This window comes from Apodemus sylvaticus, chromosome 10 (genome assembly GCF_947179515.1).
Source record: "Apodemus sylvaticus chromosome 10, mApoSyl1.1, whole genome shotgun sequence".
NCBI classification, from domain to species: domain Eukaryota; kingdom Metazoa; phylum Chordata; class Mammalia; order Rodentia; family Muridae; genus Apodemus; species Apodemus sylvaticus.
In genome coordinates, this window is record NC_067481.1 from 2,692,397 (window position 1) to 2,717,906 (window position 25,510).

At 49.0% G+C, this 25,510-nt stretch overlaps 1 protein-coding gene across 1 annotated transcript in view; it reads right to left on the minus strand.

Annotated features, from left to right (window-relative positions):
• Window positions 1-25,510, minus strand: part of Rptor (regulatory associated protein of MTOR complex 1) — a 291,246-nt gene that overhangs the window by 120,426 nt on the left and 145,310 nt on the right. The window contains exon 7 of the mRNA XM_052197679.1: window positions 3,648-3,707. Within this exon, the coding sequence (XP_052053639.1) occupies window positions 3,648-3,707 (60 nt within the window). The remainder of the gene's footprint in view (window positions 1-3,647; window positions 3,708-25,510) is intronic.

The window sequence follows — 25,510 nt, forward strand, 5'->3', positions numbered from 1 at the left end:
CTGTTCCACCCCCTCCCCCTCGTGGGCTGCTGGCTGATGACCTCTGAGGAAGGGGAGACTCATAAATGTCCATGCTCTCTCACCACAGCTGGAGAGATGGCTTAGTGGTTAATTACACTTGCTGCTCTTACAAAGGACCTAGTGTCCATTCCCAGTACCCACACAGGAACTCAGAACTGCCTGTGACTTCAGTTCTAGGGATCTGACACCATTTTCTAGAATCTGAACCATTTTCTAGCACTACCACTAGCACTAGGCACACATGTGGTACACACACATGCATGCAAGAAGCACACCTAAAATAAACTAAAAATCACACTTAGTGTTTTAGGATTTGCCCAACTATGTATCAGCACTTGTCACAGGAGGAGAAGGAGGAGGAGGGGGAGGGGGAGGGGAGGAGGAAGAGGAGGAGGAGGAGCAAAGAGGGCCCTGAGAATTCACCTCCAGGCACTGAAGAGCTGGTCCTGCCCTCAGGAAAGCAGTCGTGTTAGGACAGGGTGGGAAAGGGAGAAAGGCAAGTAGCAGAGGCTGGGCTCCAATGCTTGGTGCAGGGCTGGTCTTTTCTGCCAGGGTATAGAAGGATGCCCACTGCAACTGTCATCCTCACTGGCTAGTTCTCATAATGAATCAACAATGACTTGCCCATGAAGCCTGTCTGGGCGTCTTGTTGACAGCACATGCTACCTCTGTTATCCCTGGAGCCTGGCCAGCACCCCCTAGGGCATTGCTACCTGCCTCCACATTAAGGGTAACTTCATCCCCCCCCCCCCCCACTTACATAGGAAAATTACTTCCTTTGGTGTGAGCTCTATGACTTTAACATACAACTCCATCTATCTATGGCACTGCAGGTAAGACATTTCCTTCTTACTGGTCCCTTAGGTCCCTCACCACAGTCCTGACCTGACCAACCTGCTCTCTCATCCCATAGGTGTCTTTTCCAGAATGTAACTCTTGAAGACTAGCTTCTGCAACTACCTGTGGGGTGTGTGTGTGTGTGTGTGTAATCTTTAACCCCAATAAGCCTATATAAAATGCACAATTCAGTTATTACACCTCTAAGCCATGTGTCTGGCCTGGCAGCTCTAGCACTATGCTGACTTACGTCAGCTACCTGACCCTTTGTCACTGCAGTTTCCCCTGGCCGTGTGCTTTGTTCCATCTTGGTGGCTTCTTCCTCTCTTTTTGTGCTCTCTCTTTCCTTTCTTGTTCTCCTCTCTCTGAGTCTCTTATCTTGACCTATACAATTCTGTACCTTTAGTTCCAGTGTTTCCTCTAGCCCATGGTGCCAAGTCTTAAATTTAGCTCTCTGGTGTGTGTGAGATCTTCTCTTTTCTTGTTGGTAACATTTTGTGATACTCTACAGGACTCAATTTTCTTTTCTGTTTTAAAGAACGATTTATTTTATTTTATGTATAGGTGTGCCTCTGAGTGCTTGAATGTGCACCACATGCAAGCAGATGCCTACGAAGGTCGAACTAGGGCAGCCGATCCCATGGAACTAGAGTTAGGGTAGTCCTGCGCGATCTGTGGGTACTGGGATCAGACCTGGCTGTTCACTGAGTTATCATTCCAGCCTCGTTTCTGAATAAAGCAGCTGGGCTACAGGGTCACTGTTGTCTATGTGGTCACACCCTGGAAAGAGCTCCAGCACCACTCAGCATTGTAGTTCCAGAAAGGATCTGGGCCAAGGATGGTGACACACCAGGAAGACTTTTTGAGGAGTGCATTATCTGTGTTCTACAGCCCTTCCCAACTGAGGCAGGCAGAGACGGCAAGACTCTCCTGGGAGCATGTGGACTGGTATGCCCATCCCGCTGCTGTGCTGACTGCTGGTCTCAAGATGCTCACCATTTGGTCCCTGATGACATGTGTACACTATTTGTGAGCACCAAGAACACACAACACATAAAAATGGACATGTGCCCACATGTCACCATCCTGGGAATCCATGAGTCCTACCACCACTTATGATATTAAGAAAATGTGCAAATGTGTTCCTAGGTCACACTCTTACACACTAAAAGATAGCACTAGTGTGTCTAACTAACACTAGTGTGTCTACTAATGAGAAAGTGACATCTGAAGCCCTGACCTCTTTCCACTGTGTCTGTAGCAGGCCAACTGGTCATCTATGTGTCTGACTGAGGAGAGCTTGCTTAGCTCTTAAATGAAGGTTCACCAACAGTTCTGAAGCACGGCCTGCCCAGCTCCACCATCTACCAGTGACCATCCTGCTGTACATCAAGCCGTGCCTTCTACGCCATGGATAAGACAGCTCTGCTAGGCAGAGCCTTCATTACTGAGCCTTCCATGTGCTCGCCACCACCCACTGATGAGCCGCTACTTTTCCATGCTATCTGCCCTGTTTGTGAATGAAAGAACCCTGAAGCTTAGACAGTGATTCAAGATCCAAGAGGAAATACTAGCCTCAAATGGTATATAATGTCCTCACTACATTCTCATGACTCTTAGACTGAGCTATTGATGTATTTTACATGCTACATTTTTGTAACAAATATGTAGCAAGTTTCTGTAATGTGTAAACACACATGCACGTATACACACACACACACACAAACATGGAGAAGTCATAATCCCTTGATGCTGTTGTTCCTTTGCCTGTTTCAAGCCCCTCCTTGCTATACAGCTGAAACTAGAGTAATTTTCCTTCTTTTATTGGGCAATGCTGGGGAATCAAATCCAGGGCTTTATAGATATTAAGTGTGCCCCAATCCAGGCCCTCAACTCTAGGGTCTTATGTTTCTTTCTGCACTTATATCGGGAGTTTATGTGCTTCTCGCTCACACCGGGTGTGGGCGCCATCAGCGCACCTGCAGCTCCACTCTGCAGGCCGAGTTGTGAGCATCAGCTAAGAAGGCTGGGCCGCACTGCTCTTGCACACGTCCTTGAGTCGGTTCCTAAACACAGGGAAGGCACTTTTCTAGGGAGATCCATGGGGTAGATTTGCTTTTCTCACCTACTTTAATAAATTCAAGCCTTGGACATTCTCACACATATCATGTATATCACAACTTGGAAAACAATTATCTGGCAAGTAACTTGGGAGATACAGGGTCTCACCCTACCCCTCTTCACCACCGAGTCTTCCATACTTCAGACACAAGTCAGAGTGGAATCAAATGCAGGCCAAGTTTAGTTATGAGATACTTTTTCAGAAGCAGAGAAATCAGAACAGGAGAGGGACAAACTTCTTGGTGACCTTAGCAGGCTGCGGGCAAGAGGGAATAGAGGTTCCGACACTTCAAACAGCCTGGCTCTACTCCTAGAATGGTTTTGCCCCAGACAGGAACATGGCTGGAGGTAAAAGGCTGCGAACAAGGAGGGCCTAAGTTAAAGGAGGCACGGTCGGGAGGCTCGGTGGGGCCCAGGGGCAGTGTGCGCTGCATCAGTGCAGTCTGCAGCATTTGAGACACTCTCTTTTAACCCTGCCCTACGTCCACTCCTCTAACAGCGAGCACTTGTGTAACCACCAGAAGCAAAGCCTCTCTCAGAGAACAAAGGGATAGACCCACGAGAAAGGGGGACCCCACACCCACATGAGGGATTCTGAGGACATGAGCAGGAAGGGGGGGACACTCAGACGCACTGCAGGAGAGTGCCGGGGCCCAGAGCTTACTTACTTTTCTATCAAGTCCAATGTGACTCCAGGCACCAGACGAACACACCTCTGCATGCAGAACCTGCAGAGACAGGAGAGACCGTGAGAGGCATGAGCGGAGCACCAAGCATGACAACAGCAGCAGTTAAAAACCTGGACTAAGAGCAGGGCCCACAGACAAGTCACTGCTTCCTTTGTCCTGCAGCGTTAGGGTTGAGATGCACTCCTCACTGTCCCCACCAAGGCTCTATGACTGTGGAGCAGAGCAGAGCAGAGCAGAGCCGGCAGCAGGTGGAAGGAGCTACGAGAAGTCAGTGGAGCCTTGTCCCTGAGAGTAACAGAGCTGAGACTCAAAGCAGCAGTCTGCTGGAGTGGAGGGAGGCACTCTGCCTCTCTTCCTATCTGATGAGGAACTGTGGGAGGGAAGACTGGGGGTGCGGGTAGCGACTGGAATGTAGATAAATAAAATAATGAACAATAAGTGAGGCAGGAGGACTAGCGCTGGAGAGTGGACGCTTGCCTTTAAGGCACTCGAATGCAGCTTCAAGAAGACAAAGAGACACGGATTCAATTATACCATTTTAATCATCACAAGTCAAAGGAGCCAGAGCTCAAAGACTTCTCATCTGTGGACAGATCCAAACTCAAAAGCCAGAACAGAAATGTCAGGGCTTTATCTAATTTGTGTGTGCTGACAGAAGGCAGGAAGCCATCTTTTCCTCTCCTGTTAGAGCCACTGGCACACTGCAGAACAGCGTCAATGGCAGCACTGAGAGGAAGCAGCTAGGGGTTTTTAATGGAGAAATATAAAATGCTTCAACTGTCTGTGTTTAAAATCAAGAGCGGTAGCCTTCTTCAAAAGCTGCAGCAGGAACACAGAGTTTTAGACAGCTCCCAACCCAGGACGACTCCACCTACAGGTTCCAAGGCCCTTGCAGAGACCTGCTTACAGCTCACACCAATGATGGCCACATGCTTGCAAGTCAGGCATTGGTGAGTGGCAGCTCTTAGCCCGCTCTCTCTCGGCCAGGGGCTAAGCCAAGATGGTCTGGAGCTTGTGTTTTCCAGTTCAGATGGCTGCCCCTTACAATGGGTTTACCAGGACACTTAGGGTTTAAAAGTATGTCCATATAGACACTATGTTCAGCACTACATCAGTACACAACCGGGAGAAAAGGATAAAATCTGTTATATGTGGGTAGGCTTGGAGGACAGAGGCACAGTGGGATAGGGAGCAGGAAAACAAAAGACACAGGAACAGGAAAACACCAACATAGTATGTAGATGGATAGGTGGCTCCAACTGCCTAGCCATGTTCTCTGCCTCAAGAAAGAAGGCTCAGCTCAGGCAGTACGGCAAAGTTAGCTACAGAGTGAGCTGCCGCAGCCAGTGTCCTGTGGCTCACAGAGCAAAGCAGAGAAAGCGGAGGGTGACATTCTTTGATAGTGGGGACAGCCCCTTTACAGCATAAAGGATCTGGAATGGTTGAATCTGGTCAAATGGGTGGCTAGGCCCTGAGCTAGATCCTCCTCTGGCCTTCGGAGAGCTCTGCTCAGTCCCCTCCAGGCACATATTCAGAGTCAGCACAGATACACACAGCTCCAAAGGTCTTTGCCCAAATCAAGCTCTCCTGCTGGATAATCACAAACAACAAGAGACACGTTTTGGGTCTGAATTTAATGTGAGCCACAGTCCTCATTGTTTTGTCTTCTCACCCATAATGGATTTATTGACTGGGATGTCTGGAGTCCAGTAATGACAGAATCATTTGTAGTGGACTAATTCTCTTGTCAACAGCAATAATAAACTCCAGACAAAAAATACTAAAAATGACCACTTGGTAATTCCAAAAAGCAAACAGAAGAAAAACTGGAAGGCCTACAACCTGCTGGGCTGCACATTCATACAGCATATGGGGACTGTAGCTTAAGTCTCCCTGGGGTGGGGATCAGAGATCAGCACAGAAGGCTGCCAGGAAATTGCAAGAAATAACCATAGACTGCAGGGAGACAAACCTCCCTCTCACACTGGCTGACTCTCACGCTGGCTGACTCACTGACTACAGGCAGGATGTGACTCTGAGGATCCCTGTGGCAACGTGAGGCTGAAACTATTAATTGGAGAGTGCACCAAGAAAGCAGAGCAAGGCCCAGGGCTCTCAGTGGACCCCAGAGGAATGCTGCCTTAGTCACACAAACCTTATTCCAGGATCAAAATGACTCTGGAGCAAGGAACAAAGTCAATGAGGTCAAGTCCCACAACCTAGCTTCTGCTGAGCTCACCCACCAGACCCGCCCACCATCCCAAGTGAGCTGCTTCCGCGTTGCTTTGCATCGGCTCTTCCAGAATGAAGCTAGAGGAAATACCAAGACAGACGCTGGAAGTGAGACACTTTACGGTTATAAAAGACTAATTTGCCTACTGATTGCAAGATTAACATTTTTTATAATGGTGAAAAGGCAGAGTTCTCATAGACATGGAATTAAAGTACAGCCGTTAGGCAATTTTAACAAGGCTATGGGTCACTAGAAGTATTTTTAAGTCAGCACTGAACCCACAAAATTCTTTTACCAACAGTATCAGTTCTCTGAAATAACAGCTACCTCACCTGGCATACCTTTTTCCTTCAACATGGGGTGAGGGTGTTTCTGGACAATGAAGGCAAAGGACTAGGCAGGCACTGAAGAAACAAAATGACTCAGCTCTGGGCACAGTGGCCTAGGAGTCGGAGGCAGGTAGATTTCTGTGAGCTACAGGCCAGCCTGGTTTACATACCCAATTCCAGGACAGTCAGGGCTATGCAGAAACACTGCCTTAAAAACAAACAAACAAACAAAAAAACAAAGACTCAAATAATCCATTACAACTGACCAGGTACAGTGGCTCATGCTTGTAACCAGAGCCCTGGGAAGCCCCCATGTAAGCATCATTTCAAGTTCGAGGCCTGTATGGGCTACAAAGTGGAAGCCTGTAGAAAATATTAGATACAACAAAATAACCAAATGGCTGAAAGCTTTGCCCTGTTCTCTGTGTGCTGGTTGTCGTCCTGTGTCACATGTGAGGGTTTATTTCTTAGCATGAAGAAACACCTGTTCTACAGATGGAGGATACCTGTAAGGGAAACAGTGAATCTCCCTGTCTGCCATCTGGGAGGCCGAGACAGGGACATTGTAAGCCAAGAAAGAGTTCAATGCCAGGCAGAATAGCAAGGCCAGTTTCAACAACAACTAAATCTTACAAAGTCAAAACAAACAAACAAACAAACAAACAATAACAACACCACCAAACAGGAAGCTTTCAGAAACACCACTTTCAAAGAAATAAGCACATTAAGCAGGAGGCAGGAGGACCATGGAAGAGGATGTTTAACTTACTGAAGTAACTCAGAGTAGCATTTTATACCCAGCCAAACTGCCACGTAAATGTGAAGGCAGAAGTGTTCTTGGGCATGCTGAGCTTCGATGGCTGGCCATCAGGGAGCACAGGGAACACAGCTGTGGATGACTGAAGTCAGGGGGCAAAGGTGAAAGGGATAGAGAAAATGTTTTGATGAGGAAGCTCTGTGAGATGTGTTGTCTTCAAAAGAAAAACAAATGCGAACCAAAGGGAGGCGATGTTTACTAGAGCTCAAACTGAGACATCAGATGATGTAGCCAGATGATATAGAGATCAGCCAAGAGGACTCCTCTTGTGGCAGCTCTACTAGGAGCCATTGCTTGAACCAAGTACCAACACAAACCAGGCTAAGAATCAAACAATGGAGCCTTGCTCTGCAGCCTGGGCTGTTTACCTGTCCTTCTAGGAACCAGCAAGAGGAGACATGACTTCCCACAACAGGCTAGCTGAAGCCTGCCACCAACAATCAGGTTCCAGCCAGCTTTAATCCTTACACCAGAGGTGACCTGAGGCTAACTGATCCCTTTTCTATTTTCTGCCTCACATGGAACTCTGATTCATTTATTTTTTTGTTTGTTTGTTTGTTTTGTTTTTGCTCTCTGCAGTGCTCCTAGGCCTATAAAACCCTTTCTTCTGTTTCACTCACAGAAAAGCGGTCATAAAAGGGCAAAATGGAAAGGCAGGGAAGTCTGGGAGACAAGAGCAGGGGAAGAAGCCCTCACTCTAGATCCAGTTGAAGATACTCACCAGCAGAGCAGCAAGAGTTCCAGCACCTTGGGCAGTTGCTGAGGCAAGTGCCCCTTACCAGCTGCAAACCTGGTAAGAATCTCACTAGAGCCCCCTCCCCCCCACCACCACCTCCACCACCACACACACTCATGAGGAAAGGACATGAGCTAAGTACCTTGTGCAGGCCCAGTGGCTCCGGATTTCACCCTGTCATTATAATTCCATCCAAGGCACATACCAAATAATAAAAAAAACCTCAGTCGTAGCTGATATGTGTAGCCAATGCTAAGACCGTTAGTCGTGTGTACCTCCTTGAAGCGCTCAGCCGAACCTGGGCATGTCTTACTTTCTCTGAGAAGCTCAAAGCCATACTCTTAGGTGTGGTCTTTCTCCCTTAAGTGTTTTGCTTTCTCCAATCACTCAGACTTAAGCTCACATAAAAATGCCTTTAGTATGACTTCCAGGTCTACATTACTGTTCCAGCTGGTCCTGAAATTCTTCTCAGCATCAAAGCTACAAATCTCAAATTGGCCCAAGTCCCTAAAACCCATGGGGAAGGCTGCTGAGGGTATCAGAGCAGAGCTGTGTCTCTGGACCCCTCACAGAGAGCCTAATTACTGGCTGGAGATATGGTTAAGAGAATGTGCTCCTCTTCCAGAGGTGGAGGAGGGTTCAACTCCCAGCACCCACATGTCAGCTCACAACTATCTGTAACTGCAAGTCCCAGGGATCCAGGTACACTAGGCACACAAGTAGTACACTAGACATATTTGTAGGCAGAACACCAATACACAGTAAATAAACAAATAAACAATGCCAGCCAACTGGATAGAGTGCATTTCTCCTGTAACCCAAGCTTTCAGGAGGCTAGGCTGACAGTTCAATACTAGCCTAGGTTACATAGTGAGTGCTAGGCCAATTTGGGGTACAGAGTAAGACCTTGTTGCCAACGAACAACCACGTAAGATCTTTAAGATGTTCTTATTTTTCCCTTGATGTTAATTCACAAACTTTAGGCATCACTTTTGACTTTACAAAATGGCTTCCCATTGGCAGTGCCTAGGCTTAGAGCCAGGATTAGACACATGAAGGGAAGGAACTTGCTCTCAGGTGTTCTCTCTGCTGCACAATCAAGTGCGCTAGAAGACACAGATGAGTCACTCCTCTGACCAAAGACCATTTAATGTGGAACTGCACAGACCTCTCAGTCCTGGCTGGCCAGAGCCTCCAGCCAGAGGCTGGGAAGGAGCGAGCAACAGGTGTGCAATTTCTGAGACGCCATACTGCTTGTCATAGGCGTTCTCTCACTACTGTTTCAAATGGCTGAAATCTGTCCTCCAATTTACCAAACAAACAAACAAACAAACAAAAAACAAAACAAAAAACAAAACAAAACAAAAGACAGTTAATATAGGCAGCTGATAGGACAAAAATCTTTCAGGGCTATTGAATATATTGGAAGGGCGCAAACTATCAAAGGTGCATCTCTAACCTCCCCCGCCATTTTTCCTCTTGGGCTATCAATAGCTACTGACTTGGAAGAAACCAACTCCCCTTCCTACGAAAGCACCTTCTTCTGTGGAGGAAACTTTGACACTCCCACATGACAGGATCCAACATGGCAGGGCAGAACACCCCTTCCTGGAACTGCCCCCTGACAGCTTCAGCTTCAGGCTCCTCACTCCTCAGTTTGACTTACACCGAGTAAGCAAGTCACACGGAGCGTATGCACACTGTGCAAGGACACTGACTAGGGACAGCACCAGATGACCGTGGGAAAGCCACAGGCCGAGGGTCCACAGTCTCGGAGCTCTGCCTCACACTGGCTCCGCTAGTGTAATGCTTCTGGACTGCAGACTGATGGGACACAGCAGAAGGGTGCAGATCCCATAAACACACTTGGTATTTATAGAGGAAGGAGTGCCATCATCTACCTCTGTCTAGGAGCGAGGGTGGCTTTATGGTAAAAGTTTTAGATGGACCCTCAAACTTGTTAAAAAATAAAGACGATTCTTTTACATCGCAAAGAACCAAGTACTTAGAATAATCTGCTATGGTCAGTTCATCACTTTTCTTTTGCTATCTGATCTGCTCTTCTGAGTTAAGATATCTCAAACAAGTTCTTCTAGGACTGTCATACGCAGGAGGTTGGAGACCACAGGGACAAAAGGGCACCAAGCAGCCCATGTCCCCACCACTTACCACTCAGTGGCAGCCAAAAAAAGCCTGGGCAGAGTGTGACTGGCCTTGGGTCTGCAGAGCAGCACAGCATGAGGGGTTCCCTCATACAGGGACTGAGATGATGTCAGTCTGAAACTGCCGCACGACTAGTGGTCCAGAGCCAAGGCCTGACTCTCATCCAAAGTACAGTGAGAAAAAAAACTGGATGGGAGGAATTGCAAGCAGGCTGGGAACTGTGCACTCCCTCCCCCATACAGAGCAAGGACCAGCACTTGCAAAGATCAGGGCAGGAGATGCAGACAGATGCTTCCCTTCCTTTGTAAATGTAATGGGCTGTGTCTACAAGGAAAGTCCTGAGTGCTGAGGCTGAGGCTGGGACAATCAGGTGGGCTATCCCAGTCTTCATCCACTCATAGTTAATCTCACGTTTTCATCTTGGGATAGATTTCGCATGAGTCTCCCAGAAAACACCAAGCGTCTTTCTCAGCTGTTCTGAGTTGGGGGAGGGAGAGAGGGAGGGTGGGAGGGAGGGAGAGAGCGAGAGGGGGGAAGGGAGGGAGGGACAGGGGAGAGTGAGAAGGGGGGAGGGAGGGAGGGGGGAGAGAGGGGGGAGGGAGGGAGGGAGCTACAGCATGGCTAGGGAAGCTTCGGACATAGGTCCGAGCTCCTCACGGGCTGCTGTGCTCACTTTTATCATCATCATCATCAGAAATACCGGGCAGACAACAGTCCTGGGATGGGAGGTGAGGAAGTGCTGTGACAAGTAGCCAACTCCTGATGTTCTTGAAGCAGTCAAGGTCAGACTAGTTTCCAATTAAACTTAAATGCAGAGTCTGCTGTGCAGCTGTGTGGTACACATATTGTGTCTTGTCCACTCCCAGCAGCCGGGGAGGCTGCCAGGGTTCCCTCTGCTTTGTTCCTGGTCTATGGCTTCAGCCTCAGGTGCACTCCTGCACCCCGTGCCCGAGGCTCCTGGAAGCAGCTGAGCACACTGGTAGGGAAGGACAGACCTTTCTCACAGTGAGTTATACACTATAGCCTAGCACACTCTCAGATCACGCACGGCCCACAGAGTCTGCTTTGCTCAGCCTGCAGTGGGGCAGTTTCTCCTTTGAAGGTAAGGCTGGGGTGTGCTAAAAGGGACACATTTGTACCTGTGATATGTATGGAGTGGCTTCATTTCCCAGCTTCAGAATATGTCAAGAGCTCCTCTCTCTGATATGCTGGTCTCATACTGGAAACACAAGTGAGGGAGGGTGTCTAGAACAAGGAGAGGGGCTGTGCTCTGAGATGCAGCACAAGGACCTTGTCCCACAGAAACATTGGATGGAATATTGAACCTGAGAATAAAGTGCCAGGTGATAATAAAGAGTGGCTGTCTTTAGCCTGACAACACAATTCAAAACATGTATGGATTCTGCTTTCTTGAATTGTGTAGTGTGTGGGCAGGGAAGACAGACACCATGAAACAATAGCAGAGACTGAGCTCATTCCTTTCAGGTTTTCCTCCCCATCGCCATCGCTCCTGATGTGTGTGTGTGTGTGTGTGTCTATGTGTGTCTGTGTGTGTGTGTGTGCGTGTATGGCCCGCTGCAGCTGCAGAGTAAAGCCATCTGTGCTGCTGTCTTCTCTTCGCTCTCACAAAGCCCCATGGTTGCTGCTGGCACTCAGGTGTATACTACAGGTGGAAGGAGCCATGCTCAGTGGGAAGACAGCACCTTCTCTGTGATCCGCAGCAACCTTAAGGAATCTGAGAAATAGAAGACAAGGGGCCTTATGCTGAAAGAGAGGCCAAGAAAACAGGTGATGAGGAAGGAGCTGATGGAGTCTGTGTGCATGTGTATTTTTGGCATGAGCATGTGACAAGGACCACAGTGAGTTCAGCTATAAGTCAGGCTGCAACACTGGGCATGTTAAGCACCCGGTCCCCAGTCACTCACCAAGTCATGCATCCTGAGTTATGTCTGCTTTGACTGGTCCTGGTTATTAGCAAAGGTGCACGCGAAGCCATGTGGGAAGTGCCGTGTAAATTACAGTGTATCGCACTATTAACACATACAGGCTGACACAGACCTCACAGCTCCCATTCCACAGCACTTCCCCGGCAGCTGCACTGCCTCTATTGCTGGGAAGAGAGCACCAGCCTTACAGGGTTCAGAGAAACTGACTCACCCAAGGGGAAGAGTGGACCAGAGGACATTCAGACCAACACACAGGACCAGTCTTGCAAGTCCAGAGAGTCCTGGGTTCAAATCCCAGCTTTGCCACTGTCCAATTGGAGAACTCAGTGGCTAACTTCTCATATCCAGCTGTTATAACTCATAAAATGAGGATAACAGACATTTAAAACCAGAATTATAGAGATTAAACAAAACATAAGGCCTTAATTTGGTATATAAGGAAAACCCAACATGATTAGTTTCTCTCCTACACTCACTCCTCATCAGTGAAGAGACAGCTAGAGGGCACTTCAGGTTCGAGAAATGAAATGCTGAGTCTTTGGCAGACATTCTGGCCTGGGAGTAATGAGGCAGGAGAATGATGGGCAGGCAGAGGAAGTGATGCGGAGAGGACCCAGGTGGGAGCTGCATGTCCACTATGGGAGGAGTGCCAGGCACCCATTCAAGGGCCAGGACAGGAAGTGTGGTTCCAGAGCCACACAGCATCACAAGCTAGACCTGGGGAACGCACAGGACCATCTGGTCTTTGATGTCTGGGGAGGGCAGGACTGAAGGCAAGGGTTTATGTTTACTTAAGGATCAGCAGCAGGGGCTGGTGACATATCTTAGTTGTAGAGTGTACTTCTAGCATGCATGAAGCTCAGGGTTCAAAACACACACACACACACACACACACACACACACTCATAGATGCTCACAGACACTCATACACACAGATACATTTGGACATATGTGGACGTACAATCACAGACAGTCACAGACACACAGAGACATATATAGATACACACATAAAAACAATCAGTGACAGGTGGCAACTCGGACTCAGGGCTTAGGATCTAAGGACCTACTCTTGGGCAGGCCCCTTAAGGTCCTGTGGCCAGCCATAAGTATTGTAAGGCAAATGCCAGAGAGCCTTGGAGCGAGCATCTCATCTCTACTCTGGCACTCTTATGCCAACCGACCAGGGAGAATCCCAAGCAGACCTTCAGGTGAAAGTGACGCTCACAAGGCGGTCTGCACCACACTCCCATCCCTGCTACCAGATGCCAGAGAGACTTCTTTTAATTCATACTTCATTGATTTGCCCTATTTTCTTTCTCATTTCCTAGCTTATTTACTCCAGGAGGTGCATATGGATGAGGGCAACATGCTCCTAATGGGAGTGCTTTCCTGTGCGTGATGCCCAAGCCGTCCTTGGCTCTTACTCCTGTGAAGCAGGGGCTAAGATGCTTTCTGCCTCTTCCAACTTTCCTAATAATGAGTCTCCTTTGAGCCTGAGGTGGACAGAGGGCTCCATACCTCAGCTGATTTGAGCCAGGAGCACAGCCTCATGGCTTCTTAAAGAGCTAATGCAGAGTATCTGGTCTCTTCATCTCCTGCACGCGGGTGCTCACGCACCGGCAGAGCCCTGCTGCACTGGGACTCTGGGGGGCTGTGGTTTACACCGCATGCTTTCCCACTTAAGCTTTAACATCCTGGAAGGTTATCATGGTCTGAAGGCACACACTCCCCTGCACTGCTCACTAGAACTAAGATCTGGGAGGAGGCATTAACAATGGGCCTTTAGAGCAGCACTGTCCAAGGGGACCGCAGCAACCTAGTGAGGGCTTTCCCGCACCTCACCCTGCTTCCCAGTACCACGTGAGGAGGACACTGCTCCTCCTCTCTAGTCTGCATCTCCAGCCTCCACCGTCTAGCCTGCACAGCACATCTGCTGGCACCTGGACTGTGGGCTTCCTGCCTCCAGATTGACAGCAATGCATTTCTATTATTGATAAACCAGCTCCCCTTGTATGTAGGAATGGCAGGTCAACATACAGAGGCATATGTGTGATACAATCTAGTCATGCTCAGGGACTGCACCCTGTTTCTTTGTGTCCTGGGGACCGTCTCTGCCTTTGGACAATCAAAGGTCCTGCTGCACTAAGTTGTCTCCATCCTCTAAGCTTGACTTCGGGCCCACGGCCACGGTAGGAGCATGTATCTAGGATACCCTCCTCCAACTGCTCCTTCCAGGACAACCTCATCTATCACAGGAGGCCCCAACAGAGAAGACACTGCACTCTACTCCCTTTGTATTGCCAAAGGACTGGTGGAAGCATGTCCCTCTCCATCAAGTCCCCGCCCCAGCAGACAGCCACTGGACTCATAAATCCCACATCTGCACACTCTGCGGGTTACTTGCAACACAGCAGCATTACTGACAACGGAGACAAAGGCTAACAAAGGCAAGCGTGAATATGCCTGTGGCACGCGCCACACGGTGCATGGGAATGGCTTCTGAAGCCTATTTAAGCCAGTTCTGTGTCATGAATAGGGGCATCAGTAGTATGAATAGCAAGAAGTCAGGAAAACGAAGAATAATTATCTGCATGATACATTCAGAAAACATGACGACAACGGTGTGGTGCTATGCTACCATCTGCACAGGTCCTATGTGACAGCACAGTCCTGGCATGCCACAGATGTCATCTGAGAGGCACCTCAATGCAGTGTGTGTGAAAGGAAATGAGGCAGCTTCTACAGCCATCACCAGAAAAGTACCACTGAACTGACCATTCATTCACTGACACAAGTGTCCATGATTGAACACACAACTGCAAATATCAATGAAATGTGGCAATATCCCTGATAACAGGTGCTGGCCTAGGTACATGATGTGCACATAAGTCAGACAAGCAGAAACATATCAGAGATACACACTGGCAGGTAAACAGCCCAGGAGTAGCTGTTCCATAAACACGGGACCATTTAGCTGTTTTGCAGGCACCATTTCCAATAAGGACCGGAACAAATTTGAAACAAGGTGATAATGGTTTGTATCCTAATGCAGACAGTAAGTTACTCTCCTGCCACTGTCTGAGGACAGACAGGAGGATGGGGAGGCAGGGAGGGAGCTGCTCTCCTAGAGCCCCGCACTGTCCCCATACCTTGAGAGCCCTACTGTGAGCTGAACTGCACACAACCTCAATCTCTTCTGTACACGCTCATATAGAGAGTGTGTTCTGGCCACATGCTGCCCCTCAGTCATACTCGAACGCAACCCCAGGTGCTGGGGCAGTCAGCACTGAAAGGAATAATCCAGATGCACTACCTGCCCACTGACAGCGACCCTGATAATGTGTTCCACTTTAGATTAACACAGGAGAGGAGAGTGCGCCAAAAGAAAATTACCACAAATAAGTTTCAAGTCAGGAGGCAGAAATCAAAAGACAACTGTTCTGTAGACTGAAACATCTACTCTCTACACATCTCTGTGAGGAAACAGCACGTGCTGCCAAGGACACAGATGCCTAAACCTGGGTCAGTGCAGGCAGTGTGTAAGCAGCAGCCTGGCGGCTACTACTACTGCTCCCATCACTGTGACCCACACTGATTTGACTTGAAAGGCGATGGGCTTTCAAAACACTGCCATTTTCCTGTCTATGGCTTCACATATGTGCGTGCCCCGAACTGCCCAGTCTGTTCCGTGTCCTCTCTGTGTGCACGTAGCTCACAGACACCCCCAGGTCCTACCCGCACATCTGTATTGACTCCCAATTCTGGACAATGAAGGTCTCAAACCAGAGAGTACTCTCCAGTGGCCCCGTGAAGTTGTTCTGTGTCTTCACTCAGATATATATGCATACACTTACATGACTAGTACTGTACAATATTTATGCTTAATAAAAAAGTACTGCACTATAAATCTAATACTGTTTCTTATTTTTTCACTCAACATTCTGCATTTAAAACCACTTACATCAACTTTAATGAGGTACAATTTGGATACAATGAAATAAACCAGTTTGAGACTTCAGTTTGTAGTAGGGACTGTTGTGCTTCTATGGTCACCACAGTGGACACTCTACTGCCCCTCATTCTATCTGGAGACAATCTTGTGCATGTATGCATTTGTGTTTGTGAGAGTATAAATCCGAGAGCGTGTCGGTGTGTGTGTGTGTGAGTGAATGTGAGTGTATGCATGTGGATATGTGAGTGTGTGAGCACAAGTCCATGAGCATGTATGCATATTTGAGAGTGTGTGTGTGTGTGAGCATATGAGTCCGTGCGTGCGTGTGTGCATGCGTGCATGCATGCGAGTGTGACCCCAGCAGTGCTGGGACTGCTTTATCTTTGCTTTCTCTGGTCACTGGCTAGCTTTCCTGAGTTTAACATAATGTAATCTCAATATCATCTCACAGTGTGCAGTAGTGCAGCTGCTCTCGGTGTTGTCAGCAACTGCTGTTCCCAGTGACTTGTTGTGAAGGGTGGAAACCCCATTTCATCTGGCTTTCTAGTTCTCCCTCGCTCACAGAGTAAGAGCAGTGTTAATTGTTCTGTAAAGTGGAAGTGAGGGGACAAGGTTCTTTCTGTCTTTGATTTTTTTTCTCCACATACCGCTTCCATCATCATTTCTTGAAAAACAGTCCTTCCTCAGGAAACCATTTAGGCATTTTTGTCCTAAGGTGCCTAAAGGTGCAGTGTGTATCACTGTAGCATGATGGTGGCTTTACACTGAGTCTCCTAAGCTATCCTCACTATGCCCTCTGTGCTTCTTTGTAAATTTTTTTCACAGAATCATTTTTTTTAATTTTTAAAAAATTTATTTATTTTATATATGTAAGTACACTGTAGCTGTCTTCAGACACATCAGAAGAGGGCATCATAACTCATTACAGATGGCTGTGAGCCACCATGTGGTTGCTGGGATTTGAACAAAGGACCTCTGGAAGAGCAGTCAATGCTCTTAACCACTGAGCCATCTCTCCAGCCCCTCCTATGTAAGTTTTAAAGCCAAGACTTTGACTAAGTCTACAGATCAAATTAGAGAAAATTAACATTTAAGAATACTGAATTTTGGCTACATATGGTAAGAACGGACCTGCAATCTCAACACTTGGGAGGCTGAAGCAAGAGTACTGCCAGTAACTTAAAGCCAGTCTAAGCTACACACTAACCTGCCTCATACAAAGGCACACACACAGAGCTGGGTCTTTCTGTCTTTACAGTGCCATCTTTAATCTCTGTGATAATTCAGTTTTGTGAGCTCAGCTCTTATATGTATTTTATTATATTTGTTATATTTATTCCCAAGTACTGAATGTTAATGGCCACAAGGTAGTGTTTAGAAAAAATGAAACAAATGTAATTCTGACTTCAACTGGTCTGGACGGAATTATCTGAAGTTCCGAAGCTCCCGCTATAGTGCGCTGTCAGTCTCAGGGGCTCCCCTGTCTTCCCCATACTCCCACATATATAAGTTTGGCTTCCTGTTTGGCAAAATGAGTGTCTATTGTTTTTTGGGTTTTTTTGGTTTTGTTTTTCTACCAGCTTTCCACAATGTCTGTCCTTCCAGTACGGCCCTGAATAGGGAGAGATGGTGGTGCACCTCTCATGTTTTAGGGCTCAGAGACAATGTTCAGCTTACACAACCACCAAATCCAAAGCCAGTGATGGGGTTTGCTTCTTTTCCTAGTATGCTGAAGAGGTCTGCTGCGGTGGTCCAGCTGTGTCCACTGCACTTTTAGCAGTGATGAGGCCAGCCATATGGTTTTCTCCTTTATTCTGCCTTGTCTTGCTGCCCTGAGATGAGTCATTGTGTACTGCACTTGCTCCTTTCTATGCTTCCTTGGGATTAATTTCCTAACAATGTGGTAACAATTTGTTGTCCCTACTGGTAGTCATACACTACCCCTGGCAAAGTCCTCGTCTGATTTTGTCTTAGTGTGCAGCAGGGAACATCCCCCACCTACTTTCTAACCTGTCTGCATGAGGACGGACACTCATGCAGAACTCACCAGCAAAGAGCTGGGCCCCAGGTTCCTTTGTAAAGTCAACTGGATCTTTGTAACAGACAGGCCTGTGCAGGCAACTCCCCCTTCTCCAGGTAGGCATGGGAGTGTCATTCACAGGCTCTGTCCATCTCACCTACGATTACTGGCACAGGGTTCCTCATAGTAAAGAAGGCCCCACATTTGCTTTCCGGTGCTTGTAGAGGCTGTACACTCTAGCTGAAGACATAACAATTTTTGAAACCTTTCAAAAACTACCATCTAATTAACAAACTGATACAACAGCTGGGCCCCTCCAAACCCCTTATATTTTTCTCTATTTCCTCCACTCTGCTTGGCTTTAACAGCAGCTTCCTCTACATAAAGAGACCATACATTTGAGGATTTCCAATGAAAATCTGTAGGTATCAAGACTTTAGAACATTTACCATTAACACAAAGAACTGTGGTAACTTTATTAAGTTGCTCATGGTATTGTCCCATAACCCACTAGTATAGTCACACTAATGGTCCTTTGATGGGAAAGGCTACAAATGCCCTCTCTGGCACGTCTACGGCTTCTGAGAAGGAGAACAGTGCTGCCAGGGACAGGAAGGAGCTGGCTTGGGGCTTGCAGGCACTCAGGTGACAGACAGGTCCATCCTGAAACAGTGAGGCAGGGACTGTGCTGCACCTAGGCCTTAATGTCTTTTACTGCATCTCGGCCAGACTCCTAGTGCTGTGGGACACTACAACAATCTGCTTCTTCACCTGCAGATGGAGGCTTTCTCCACTGATCACAGCGTTTGCCAAATCTTTGCCTCAACATGTTACACAGGCCCCATGCCTTCATGAAGGTATGGATTTAAGCAAGCAGGGGTCTTGGCTCCTTCCAAAGCACTACCACAATGACAGCAGGAAAACACACCAGTAAAGACACCAGGGAGGGTGTCACCAGTACCCACAGAAGCAGCACAGTTGGAGGTCCTGCGCTCCTAGTTCCCATGGGAGCAGCCTCATCCTGAAAGTGAGAGCTAGTGTTAATACAACCTCCACAGGCTGTCAGAACGCTGTGCACACACTGGCTGGCCATGCAATTGTGCAACTGATGCTCAGTAAATCACAGCTGTGATTGTTATCCAAATCTTTACATTTTCATTCAATTACATTTAAGAAACAGTGGGCCAAGGAGATGACTCAGCAGATGGGGATGCTACACCATCAGAGAAAGCAGATCCGCCCTCAGAGAGAATGAGACCCGGGAGATAGGCTGCCAACCCTAAAATGTTACTGTGGCGGCAGCATGGGGTGCTAAGCCACTCCATGCTCAGGACTTCAGCTCTGAGGTTTGGTAGTTGGCTGCGCCCTTCCCTGGCCTTTTCTCTCCATTTTCTCCATGTTCACAGTAAGGCCTGAGCTGCACCTTGTTGCTTATGTGCTTTCAATGGATTCAGCCTGAACATTTATTACTTCAAGCTGCAGAACATGGCGGCACAGTGCTGCATGCAGTGGGCCAAGGCATGACTGCAAGTCCCTGAGTACAGCAGTGCTCTAGCAATGCTGTCTCAATGTTAACGACAACAACAAGGTAACAAAGGCAATCAAAGAAGGCATTTCTTCTTTAGTACCCAACCTTTTCTTCCTGGGTAATTTTTATACATTAATTTTTTTAAACTAGGGTTTCAGGCATGGAATGAGAAAGTTACCACAGGATATGTCTCTCCCAGCATTCCTTTACATCCTGCCTTTTCATTACTGAGTTCCATCTATTCCGTGTTGTCAGAGATCACAAGACAAAAGGGAGATCCTCTGGGTTTATAGGTGGTTCTTTTGTAGTTTATTTGATAAATGGCCCATACATGCTAAAAAATAATGTATAGTCTTTGTTGTATAGATGGTTCTGTGTGCATCAATGGACCAGGGTAATTAGCCTACTATTAAACGCCCCCTTTGGCTGGAACGTTCTCTTTCAGAAGCATTCTGACCCTGCTCCTGACTCAGCTCCTCCTGACTGCATGTAGGTCTCACCTCTCAAGCTTACTATTGTGTCAGTCATGCTGTCCATGCTGTGGGCCTCCCCTGTGTCAGTCATGCTGTCCAGGCTGTGGGCCTCCCGTGTCAGTCATGCTGTCCATGCTGTGGGCCTCCCCTGTGTCAGTCATGCTGTCCGTGCTGTGGGCCTCCCCTGTGTCAGTCATGCTGTCCATGCTGTGGGCCTCCCCTGTGTCAGTCATGCTGTCCATGCTGTGGGCCTCCCCTGTGTCAGTCATGCTGTCCATGCTGTGGGCCTCCCCTGTGTCAGTCATGCTGTCCGTGCTGTGGGCCTCCCCTGTGTCAGTCATGCTGTCCATGCTGTGGGCCTCCCCTGTCAGTCATGCTGTCCAGGCTGTGGGCCTCCCCTGTGTCAGTCATGCTGTCCATGCTGTGGGCCTCCCCTGTCAGTCATGCTGTCCAGGCTGTGGGCCTCCCCTGTGTCAGTCATGCTGTCCAGGCTGTGGGCCTCCCGTGTCAGTCATGCTGTCCAGGCTGTGGGCCTCCCCTGTGTCAGTCATGCTGTCCAGGCTGTGGGCCTCCCCTGTGTCAGTCATGCTGTCCAGGCTGTGGGCCTCCCCTGTGTCAGTCATGCTGTCCATGCTGTGGGCCTCCCGTGTCAGTCATGCTGTCCATGCTGTGGGCCTCCCCTGTGTCAGTCATGCTGTCCATGCTGTGGGCCTCCCCTGTCAGTCATGCTGTCCATGCTGTGGGCCTCCCCTGTCAGTCATGCTGTCCAGGCTGTGGGCCTCCCCTGTGTCAGTCATGCTGTCCATGCTGTGGGCCTCCCCTGTCAGTCATGCTGTCCGTGCTGTGGGCCTCCCCTGTGTCAGTCATGCTGTCCATGCTGTGGGCCTCCCCTGTGTCAGTCATGCTGTCCATGCTGTGGGCCTCCCCTGTCAGTCATGCTGTCCATGCTGTGGGCCTCCCCTGTGTCAGTCATGCTGTCCAGGCTGTGGGCCTCCCCTGTGTCAGTCATGCTGTCCATGCTGTGGGCCTCCCCTGTCAGTCATGCTGTCCATGCTGTGGGCCTCCCCTGTCAGTCATGCTGTCCATGCTGTGGGCCTCCCCTGTGTCAGTCATGCTGTCCAGGCTGTGGGCCTCCCCTGTGTCAGTCATGCTGTCCAGGCTGTGGGCCTCCCCTGTGTCAGTCATGCTGTCCAGGCTGTGGGCCTCCCCTGTGTCAGTCATGCTGTCCATGCTGTGGGCCTCCCCTGTGTCAGTCATGCTGTCCGTGCTGTGGGCCTCCCCTGTGTCAGTCATGCTGTCCATGCTGTGGGCCTCCCCTGTCAGTCATGCTGTCCATGCTGTGGGCCTCCCCTGTCAGTCATGCTGTCCAGGCTGTGGGCCTCCCCTGTGTCAGTCATGCTGTCCATGCTGTGGGCCTCCCCTGTCAGTCATGCTGTCCAGGCTGTGGGCCTCCCCTGTGTCAGTCATGCTGTCCAGGCTGTGGGCCTCCCGTGTCAGTCATGCTGTCCAGGCTGTGGGCCTCCCCTGTGTCAGTCATGCTGTCCAGGCTGTGGGCCTCCCCTGTGTCAGTCATGCTGTCCAGGCTGTGGGCCTCCCCTGTGTCAGTCATGCTGTCCAGGCTGTGGGCCTCCCGTGTCAGTCATGCTGTCCATGCTGTGGGCCTCCCCTGTGTCAGTCATGCTGTCCGTGCTGTGGGCCTCCCCTGTGTCAGTCATGCTGTCCATGCTGTGGGCCTCCCCTGTCAGTCATGCTGTCCATGCTGTGGGCCTCCCCTGTCAGTCATGCTGTCCATGCTGTGGGCCTCCCCTGTGTCAGTCATGCTGTCCATGCTGTGGGCCTCCCCTGTCAGTCATGCTGTCCGTGCTGTGGGCCTCCCCTGTGTCAGTCATGCTGTCCATGCTGTGGGCCTCCCCTGTGTCAGTCATGCTGTCCATGCTGTGGGCCTCCCCTGTCAGTCATGCTGTCCATGCTGTGGGCCTCCCCTGTGTCAGTCATGCTGTCCAGGCTGTGGGCCTCCCCTGTGTCAGTCATGCTGTCCATGCTGTGGGCCTCACCTGTCAGTCATGCTGTCCATGCTGTGGGCCTCCCCTGTCAGTCATGCTGTCCATGCTGTGGGCCTCCCCTGTGTCAGTCATGCTGTCCGTGCTGTGGGCCTCCCCTGTGTCAGTCATGCTGTCCAGGCTGTGGGCCTCCCCTGTGTCAGTCATGCTGTCCATGCTGTGGGCCTCCCCTGTCAGTCATGCTGTCCATGCTGTGGGCCTCCCGTGTCAGTCATACTGTCCATGCTGTGGGCCTCCCCTGTGTCAGTCATGCTGTCCATGCTGTGGGCCTCCCCTGTCAGTCATGCTGTCCATGCTGTGGGCCTCCCCTGTGTCAGTCATGCTGTCCAGGCTGTGGGCCTCCCCTGTGTCAGTCATGCTGTCCATGCTGTGGGCCTCCCCTGTGTCAGTCATGCTGTCCAGGCTGTGGGCCTCCCCAGCCTTCTTGCTCCTTCTCCACAGTGAAGTGCTTTGTGTGTCTGCTCAACCCCACCCTGGGCTCTGTGTGGACTCTGGCTTCGGCCACTGTCTTCTCAGCCTTTGTGTCTTGTCTTTCGGCTCATGCGGGCTGCACTTCAAGTTGTCCAGTAAGGACCAACTGCTGCCCACTCTCGCCGCAGCTCACTCTGCCACCTGAGTAAACCTCCTAGGCTCTATTTTTATTTTTTTAACCTTGCCGCCGCCTTCGGTATTCTCAGCTTCATGCCCCAGAGCTGGATGTCTTTAGCATGGTGACACATCTGCTTTCCATGGGAGAGGTCTTCACCCACCTCTGTCTTTTTGCCTCTTCCTTTTCTCTACACTGATGATTTTCTCCTAGCTCTGCTTTCCGAGTAACTGCACCCATAATGCTGCTTGCCCTGTTAACCAAACTCCTTCTGCGCCACACAGAAAAGCAGTTGAATCAACCAGGGAGAGGAGGGAATGGCTGCAGTCAGTCAGAGAGCCCTCAGCCTGCCCTTGCCTGTCTCCACGGCCCATGCCTCTATTCCACACTTGCCACCTCCAAGGCCTCCGTCTGCAGCTTCTTTTGAATGGTTCTCTCTAAGCTTCACTGACATTCAGAGTCACTGGGGGAGTCAGTAGCCAAGGCTGCTCTCAATAGTTTAAATCTTTTTCTTATGACCAAAATCAGACTTTCCATAGCACTTTGTTCTCTGGGAGTGGTGTGAGTTTCATCTTAACTGAATAAGGATGGAGCCTGGGGTGTAAAGGGTGCAGCAGAGCTGAGGAGAAACTTGGGGAGTAGGAACATGGAAAAGCGTTCAGTCTGGGATCTGCATGGGACCAGAAGAGAGCTGGTGTCAGATGGTTTCTGATGGTGAAGCCAATTCTTCACAGGAAGACTGCGGACTAGACTCTTCAGGACCAAGGGCAAAGGGCGCTAGTGCGACCCTGTAAAGCAGGTGAGCAGACAACTGCCTATGTTTGCGCTTCTGGGTTTTTATTTTCTTTTTCTTTCTTTTTTTTCTCTCTTTTTTGAAACAGGGTTTTGCTGCATAAACTAAGCTGGCCTTAAACTCAGCAATTCTTCTGTCTCAGCCTCTGGTATATAAGGATTTCTTCTCATTCATTCATTCTCTTTCTGTCTCTCTCTCTTCCTTTTCTTCCCCCTTTCCCCTCCCCCTCTCTCAATCTTAACAAAAACAGGACAGTGGTGGTTAATGCCTTTACTCTTAGCACCCTGAGAAGCAAGCTGATCTCTATGAGTTGGAGGCCATCTGGTCCTGGAGTTCAGGACAGCCAGGGCTATACAGAGAAACCCTGTCTCATTAAACAAAAAAAAAAAAAGAATCTCAACAAGTGGGCAGGAGAGCTGGCTCTACCGCAGAGAGAACACAATACTTTCCCAGAGGACCTGTGTTCAATCCCAGCACCCAGATTAGGTGGCTCACAACGTCCTGAAACTCCAGCTCCAAGGGTATCACCACATCTTCAGGCACACGCCCGCCTGCCCGCCCGCCCACCCACCTGCCCACCCGCCCGCATGTACATGTACACGCATGAATGAATACACATGTATGCACGCATACAAAGATGCCCTTTGTCTTAGTTAATTCTCAATTGCAGTGACCAAAAGGCCATATGAAAGGCAACTTATCAGCCGAGTGGTGGTGGCGCATGCCTTTAATCCCAGCACTTGGGAGGAAGAGGCAGGCAGATTTCTGAGTTCAAGGCCAGCCTGGTCTACAGAGAGAGTTCCAGGACAGCCAAGTCAACACAGAGAAACCCTGTCTCAAAAACCAAAAACCAAAATCCAAAAACCAAAAAAAGGGCAACTTATCAAAGAAAATGTTTAATTTGGGGTTCGGGTTTCTGGAGTCCATGACCGGCATAGAAGGTAGCATGGCAAAAGCAGGCAGGCTTGGCCCTGGAACAGTAGCTGAGAGCATGGCAAAGGGAACTAACTGGGAACAGCCTGAGCTTCTGAAACCTCAGAGCCACCCCAGTGACACACCTCCAACAAGGCCATGCTTCCTACTCCTTCCCTACCCTCCCACCAACCGTAGACTAAGCATTCAATATGGCCCTAGAGTAGTCATTCTTAATCAGACATCACACACAGAACCTAAACAAGATCTTAGCACTGAAGTGGGAACCAGGACACTGTCCTCTAGCAAGGCTGCTGAGCTTCCAAGACTCCTCGAAGGACACATGGTTTAATACTATCAAAGTGACAAAAATCTCACGTTTACAGAAGCAAATCCTACTGATTCTGGGCTTAGTAGTCTTCCAGAGACAACATACAGTGTCACCACAGTATCTGAAAGGACACGATGGCAAAGAGCCGCACACCTTCCTTACACGGGATGCTCGCTGGGGCCATTCTGCTAGGGCTGAGGGAGCAGAGCTGCTGCTGCTGCTGCAGCAAACATCTTCAACACTCCACAGTTAGCACTTAATGTCCCAGAGATTCAGTGGCTTAACTGGAAGGGAGGAATTCTTGACCTCACTCCAAAATAGTGCTGTCATTTTCATTAACAGACAGCAGAACTGTATGCTGCATGGTGCAATAAGCATTAATCTCCTTTACAGCTGGTCTCAAAGCAAACAGAATCACTGTGAATCAGAACTTCCAGCAGCATACACATATGCCCATAATAAGTTTAAAGAGGTATTATGTCACTCAATCAAAGAAATAGAAACAGATAAAGGAAAACAGTATATATTTCGGATGCTTACACTATACTGATATATATGGGAAGCAAGGCAATTACTTACAGAGAATATTACAATTTTCAACTTAATAATTACTGAAGTCAGTTCTGAAAATAAAGAGGCAAATTTCCTGAGGCAAAAATGAAAAAAGTGCTGATAAGTGCTTCTTTATCAAATACAAATCATCAATATACCTACCTGCAGACAGACACAGCCGGTAGACTGTGTATAAAGCTCGGCTGCATCTGGACTGCTGCCAAGCACACAGGCATTCTTTAGCAACCCCCATAGATAGTGAAGACTGTGGTGTTCAGTATTATCAAGGAAAGGAGGGAGGGAAGTCCTGAGCTTTCTTTCCTAGGTCATTCGCTGTCCTCAGTGTGAGAGTTATTTTGCAGCCTAATCCTGGTTTCATGTTCCTGCAGCAGAAACTGGCAACTATACCTT